Genomic DNA, 7,386 nt, shown 5'->3' with positions numbered 1-7,386 from the left:
GCTGCTGCCCATCGGCCTCCTGCAGCTGCTGGGCCGGACAGGGTCCCTGGGCCGTGTCCCCGGGACAGGCAGGGTCCCCGGGCCGGGCAGTGTCCCCGGGCCGGACAGGGTCCCTGGGCCGTGTCCCCGGGACAGGCAGGGTCCCCGGGCCGGGCAGTGTCCCCGGGCCGGACAGGGTCCCTGGGCCGTGTCCCCGGGCGGGGTTCCGCGCCCCGGGCGCCGCTCTGGCAGCGGAGCCGCTGCGCTCGGCCCGGGCTGGGCAGGGTCCCTGGGCCGTGTCCCCGGGCCGGGCAGTGTCCCCAGGCAGGGTCCCCGGGCAGTGCCCGGCCCGGGCGCGCTGTCGCTGCTCCCCGCTCTCGCCCCCTCGCTGCCATCCCTGCAGCCTTTGCCCGGCGGCGCCGGGGATGTGCCGGTGTGAGAGCCGCTCGGGGCTAACGAGGGTGCTTTCTACCCCTTTTCCAGGTATTCGTGTTTGATGTGGGGAAGGAAGCCTGGAAATCCTACGACTGGTCAAAAATTACCACTGTGGCAGCTTTCGGGAAGTACGATCCTGAGCTCATGTGCTATGCCCACTCCAAAGGCTCGAGGGTAGTACTGAAAGGTTGGTTACACTGGGAAAGTGTGGATGTTTATGATACGTGAATAAGAAGATAAGGTACACAGGGCTATATTACCTTGACATTTTACATTCAGCTGTATGTAGAGTACTACAATCATTAGGAGAATTAATTAATAATTAGTTAATAAGGCTTTAATGAACCCTTGACATTTTGCATGTGCTGGTGTGCAGGGTGGATTATGCCACAGTAGTAACCAAACCATCCCAGTGACATCTTAATAAAAGCCCTCTTATTAGGGAACATCACTGCTATGGAAGAAGAGGGGGGAAAGAAAAAGCCTGTTATTTGGGTCTGTATTCTGGATCTTATGTGGAGTACCCAAAAGATAAAGTAAGGAAAGGGATCTTAAGTAATTTTTAATATTTTGCACTTAAATGAATCCCTCTGTATTAAGAAGTGGTTGAGTTTTAAAACATGAATACTCAGGAATTCTGTCAGGTACAAATGCTGATTAGGAAGACAAAGTCCATTAGCTTACATGTTGTAAATACCTTTTTGCTCTGTTGAGAAAAAGCAGAATCCAGGACTACTGTGTGGAAAACAGCAAAAGTTAAACACAAAAGTCGTTTTTCTCTAAATATGACCAGATAAAATGCTAAAAGTACTTTGATTTCAAGAAAGGTAATTTACCGTGGCTAAAAGAGTATTAAGCAGAAGAAGATTAAAATTATAGAAAAACCAAAGGAACTTCATTTTAACACCACTCTCTTAAAGAACCTTGGTAATCTTTTGTGGGGTAGTTTCTCAAAATTATGCTTGGGGGAAAAATGAACTCCTTTGTACTTTACCAGTATTTATATTTTTAATGTTGTGTTTAAATTTCTTGGTGAAGTAAAGACAAAGCTTTCCTTCCTACTATTACTGTGGTGCAAATGCATGTTAACTCTTGAAGGCCTCTTGTCTAGGTGATGTACCTCTTCAGGAAATTGTTGATCCTGCTAAAAGAGCAGCATGGATATCCCAACAGGTGGACCTTGCAAAAAAGCAATATATGGATGGAATTAACATAGATATAGAGCAAGAAGTTAATGAAACCTCCCCTGAGTATTATGCATTGACAGAGCTTGTTAAAGAAACTACAGATGCTTTTCACAGAGAAATAGCTGGATCACAGGTAATAATAATGTACTTTATACAAACATCAAATGTAACCTTATGAAATGTAAGGACTTTTGGCAGTGCTGTTTAGCATATGAATATGAAAAAGTTTATGCAGATCTAAATATAATATTCTAGTGAATGCTTAATTATGAATGTTAGCTGTGATATAATCTTGTAGGAATCACTCTTTTTGACCTGTGTGGATTTAAATGAGATATGGGCTTTGCTGAGATTTGTACATACAATGTTACTGCTATGTGTGAGCTGGCAGTTTTTAGTGTGCCTTAGTGAATTGTTGAAAGTAGGGCAAATACAACCTTCTGGGGCAAAAGCTTGATAGTGTTTTGGTAAATCTATCATGAAAGTTTTCAAGATTTGCACCATATTATACTTTAATTTCTTTGGTGCAATATATTCACTAATGGGGTACTCACTTTATTATCTTCTGTTTGTTTTGTCAGATGAGCAGCTTCTTCTATAGTTCATTATTATCAAGATGTGTTAAACTGTACCATTTGGGAAATACTGTCTTTAAAAGTCATACCTTTTTTAAAGAGATAACAAGGGCTCCTAAGGGCCATACTTGGTACTAAGTTGTGCATTTTTCCTTCAGGTAACATTTGATGTGGCTTGGTCTCCAGCATGCATAGATAAAAGGTGCTACAACTACACTGGGATTGCAGATGCCTGTGACTTCTTATTTGTGATGTCATATGATGAACAGAGCCAGATCTGGACAGACTGTGTTGCCAAAGCCAATGCTCCTTACCTGCAGACTTTAGTTGGTGAGGACAGAGCAGCTCCCCAGGAGTCAGAACATTTCCATTTGCTCACAGGAGTAGACAAAAAAGAGGGCTTTTTCTTAGACAGGTTTATTTTGTCATTGTTGCAGTGAGGCTTTGAGTGTGCTCAAATATGTGCTGTCAGTAGTTGAAAACAGTGTCCATGATCCTTATGAGCCTGCAGGCAGACCTTCAGCAGTTGTGTGTTGGTCCCTGTAACCCCATGAGTGCAAAGAACGCTTTTGGAATGACAAATGGCAGCCAGAGCAGTGGTGTCTGCCTGGGATTGCAGAGAACCTGAAACATTTCTCTGATCTTTGTGAACCTCTGCTCAGGGCAGATGGTTTTAAGTGTGAGCAACTGGAGTAGTTACTGGGGATCTCAGTAGAGCAAGTCTCTCACTCACTAGAGAGTGCAGGGAAGGCAAAGGACAGCTTGCACCTTGGCCTCTGTCTGGGGATCATGCAAGTTCTGCAGTGGCTCTGGCTCTAAATTAGTTGTAAGAATAAAAAGCGTTGGAAAAGTAAATAATGCATGTTAATTTTTATTTCCCTCCAAACTAGGATATGAAGAGTACATTGCTATGGGCATTGATCCCAAGAAGCTTGTGATGGGTGTCCCCTGGTATGGCTACGACTATGTCTGCCAAAACCTGTCCACGGTAAGGTGAAGATTATTTGTTTGCAATCAAACTGTTAATTTTTTTCCTTTGGAAAGATACAAATCAATTTTGGTAATCTTGTTTTTGGAGTGGGAAATACTGCAGTCTGATGGATAAGAACATCAAGCTGGGACACAAAACAGAATCTTTTGCTTGGCTGATAACTGATGAGCGGTGTGTTACCAGACAGGGCATTTTAGCTCCTTAGGCAGCCTGAACCCCGTGACATCCAAGCACTGTGTTTGACTAAGGAGCTATAAATGTTATCTGTATGAGAAGAGATGATTTCCAAAGGCCCTACAACACTTGTGCCTTCTCAACACCACTGTAAAGACAGGTGCAACAAACCATAGCAAACCTACAACTGCTACAGCATAGCAGTTTATGAGCTCTCAAATATTATACTTAGGAAAAATGTAGGGGTCAATTAAAGATGGAAAAGATAAGACAACTCTTTAAGCTGAAGGGTATCCATCCAATCCTGTATTGATTATTGATTATTGATTAAGAAAGTTTAGCTGTTTTAATTTACTCTTCTCTACAAATAGTATCTGCTGGAGTTGCTGGAAGATTTGGAATTTTTGTGGCCCTAACACCTTTAGTGAATTGTTCTTGGCTGTACTTCCATTCTGGAGTTCAGTACATCTTCCCTGACACTGATGCCTGCCTGTTTGTTCTCAGGAGCACGTGTGTTCCCTTGCCAGGGTGCCTTTCCGTGGGGCCCCTTGCAGTGACGCTGCCGGGCGCCAGGTGCCCTACGCAGCCATCATGAAGCAGGTGAACAGCTCTCTCTCAGGGGTGCTGTGGGATGAGCTACAGAAGGCTCCATTTTATGAGTACAAGGTAAGAGTATTTTTCCAAGCCATTGGGCTATGGAGTAAGCATTCATGAACCATAGATCTTTGGCTATAAAGTTATTGGGATTAGATTCTTCCTTTTATGTTTTCTACAGTTTTTTTTGGTTTGTTTTTGGTATAGTAAAGGGTTGCTGAAAATTTGTGTCTTCAATTCCTAGTCTGAGAGAGGGTGCAGTGCCTGAAGACTACAGGAGTAATAAAGATCTTTATTACTTTCCAGTCTTCTTGAGATACTGCATCATATCAAAAAGGACATTTTGGCACAAAGACATCCTATAACTCCAAATGATTTAAATTAAAAATTATTCTGAGATGCTCTTAATTTTCCCTAGCTTGGTGCCTTGCATGCATATTCTCTTCTGCATTTGTTTTCTACACAGACACAGTGAAAGAGTCCATAAATGATTGTGCTTACAAGAACACCACAGTGTATCCATTTTGTCTTGTTTCTTTAAACGTTATTTAAGTTTCACATGTTGGTTTTAAAAAAATGTTGTAAGCAATAACCAGGTAAAAGCAGCATAAACTTGATAAAACTTTATAATCTCCTCTAAAACTGTTTATTGTTTAAAAACTCCCACAATCTCTAACTAAATTCACCTGTTAGCTTAGATACTGTGTCTGAAATTTTAGCCCTATTTTAAAAAATATTAAAATACAAATTAGCTAAGTCTTTTCATCTAAATATATTCAGTTAAATTGTGTCACTGTTTTATAACTTATATTCTACTATTCAACTTATATTCTTCAATTTAAAAAATTGTATAATTTTTGGCTTAGAATATTTGGCTTAGAATTTTTAATTGTCCTGTGTGACAAATAATTGATAAATCAGTAAAATGTTATATAAATGTACGTAGCTTGTATATCTCAGTTTTTAGTTGTACTTTTAACTGTGTTTAAGAGAAAATGTGATCACTGACACTAGTTTTTAAATGTTTTTCTAGGATTCTGTTGGTCAATTCCACCAGGTGTGGTTTGATGACCCTCACAGCATCTCTCTAAAGGCAGCATATGTGAAGAGTCGAGGCTTAAGGGGCATTGGCATGTGGAATGGAAATAGTCTTGACTATTCCAGGGAAACTGCAGCAGAACAACAGACTCAAGCAATGTGGCAAGCTCTGACACCATAAGAACTAGGTGATTTAGAATGATGAAAATTGGCAATTTTTTATTTTGGCTTACGCTATCACAGATTTTGACTATACAAATATATTTTGATTACAAAAACTTTAAAAACTAGGCAAATTAATACTGTTATTTTATATGCAAAGCTGTATTTTCATGCTTCAGAAAGTTCCGTTGTTGCTTTAGAACAACAGTTCTTTTTATCAGTAGGTTTTTTTAAGACTGCTCCTCTTTGTAATTTTTCACAGTTACCATAAATTAGTTAATGCTTGAACCCAGTGTGTCTCTGATAACAAGAGTGGAACAACAGTTCTTTTTATCAGTAGGTTTTTTTAAGACTGCTCATCTTTGTAATTTTTCACAGTTACTGTAAGTTAATGCTTGAACCCAGTGTGTCTCTGTAACAAGACCAATTGATGGATTTACAGGGGCAGTCTCATCATGATGCTTTGCTAAAGCTGCCAGGTGCAGCCAATACTTATTCCTGTGTTACATGGTGCAGTCTGAGCCTTCTGACTTGCCAACCCAAACAATATTTTAGTTCAGTCACTCTAGAATCAGAATAATGGAGAGAGATTGTTGATTATTTGAAGCTTCATTACTCTTCTAGATTAAAAGATTTTTATGGACTGAAGAAATTACATAACATGAAGTAGTTTCTGTTAAGATTTATATCAAAGCAGTTGTTAGAAAGGAATATTCAATGAACTCCAGTTTCACTGTACTTATATATCACATAAATGCCTCAGTTTCAAAAGCTGAAAATCTCTGACCTTAGCTTGAAGAAGAAGCATTAATATGAAGAGGACTTGGATGATGTTTCATTCCATTTCAAACTACTTTACTTCCTGAAAACTGGAATTCAGAAGCTTATTTAATGAACTGCATATCTATTTTCCCACACACCCTATGATTCATTCAGTAGCCTGGTTTTTGTTCTTATGGGGTATTGCCTCTGAGATAACAGGAGATTATGTTTTCTTTCTAGTTCATATTTTCATAAAATCATTTGCCTAAGGAAGTTGTATAACTTTTTAAAATACCCATAGTGATGTAAAGATTGGCTGGTGTTTACAGGATTTTTTTGTTGAATAAAATGCTGGTTTTGGTAAGGCTTGTAAACAGTGTTCCCTGTCTGTGCTTTACTTGTTTTACAGCTTACAGCCCACACTGCTTGTCTGCTTCTCAGAACTGTTTCACAACCAGATTAAAGTGCAACTAGGCCCTGCTTAAGTGACTCCATTAATTAAAAAAAATTATTTAATTAGGTAGATGTAGTCAGTTTTGGGCTTGGTGGGATTTTGGTTTGGTTTGATTGGGGGGTTGGGGTTTTTTTGTCTGATTGGTTGGGATTTTTTGCTTGCTAAGGAGTTACCATAGTATGGCACCATTACCATAATGGCTACTGAGGACAGGACTGGAAGATTTCATCTGAAATGTCTGCTTGATATTACAGGTGATGATGATTAGTTTCTGCTCTTGCAGAAACTAAAAAATTCCCTTGACAAATCAGAAGGCTTTTCACTAGAACACCACTCTACAAGTCTTAAGAGAAACTGCTATATTGTATTTTATATATATATCTACACACATATGTACTTCAGAATGTGTATTACTGCTTAAATACTGTGAGATGAATATTTGCTGAATTGAGAGTCTTCTACTATGAATTTCTGACCTGCAAAATTCTGAGGCCCAGCTGACTTAATAATAAAACTCTCCTTCCTGTAGCAGTCAAGAATCATGAATTGATAATACTATACTTTAAATTTAGCTTCTGATTTTCCAGTAGCTATTAGCCTGCTTTTGTATCTTAAATAAGACACAATTCTTAAATAGAGAATGTGAGCTTGAACCCTGAATTAAGCAAGAGTGGTTGTAGTTTTAATAATTTATTTAATCCTTTAGCACTAAAATCTTGGTTAAGTCCTGTCTTTAAGAAAATAAATTGGATAATGGCTGGTTTGACTCAAGACTTTTCTAAGGTAGTGCTTTTGAGAGCTGCATAATTTTCTCATCCCATAACTTATTTCCCATGAGTGTTTAATTTCCAGTAATAAATAAAGCCTTGATAGCTTTTTAGCTGAGATTAATTCCTAGCATGTTATTCTTTTGCTTAATATAATAACATCTTGTTTGGAAAGAGGCAAACAGCAGAGCTAGAAAAAAATTCCTATGAAGAGGTTTCTGATTTCTCTTTCAGGGAATTGTTAATCTCAGAGTATGCATGACCTTGG

At 39.2% G+C, this 7,386-nt stretch overlaps 1 protein-coding gene across 1 annotated transcript; it reads left to right on the top strand.

Annotated features, from left to right (window-relative positions):
* The first annotated feature begins 306 nt into the window (after positions 1-306).
* On the top strand, positions 307-5,442 carry CTBS (chitobiase). The gene is made up of 6 exons (XM_039727182.1): positions 307-601; positions 1,526-1,734; positions 2,335-2,506; positions 3,067-3,164; positions 3,846-4,007; positions 4,969-5,442. The coding sequence occupies exons 1-6, from the start codon at positions 559-561 to the stop codon at positions 5,152-5,154; spliced, it is 870 nt and encodes a 289-aa protein (XP_039583116.1). The 5' UTR covers positions 307-558; the 3' UTR covers positions 5,155-5,442.
* Positions 5,443-7,386: the final 1,944 nt, after the last annotated feature.

This window comes from Passer montanus, unplaced genomic scaffold (genome assembly GCF_014805655.1).
Source record: "Passer montanus isolate IOZ18808 unplaced genomic scaffold, ASM1480565v1 scaffold60, whole genome shotgun sequence".
Taxonomy (NCBI): Eukaryota; Metazoa; Chordata; class Aves; order Passeriformes; family Passeridae; genus Passer; species Passer montanus.
This window is presented reverse-complemented; position numbering and strand designations above follow the sequence as displayed.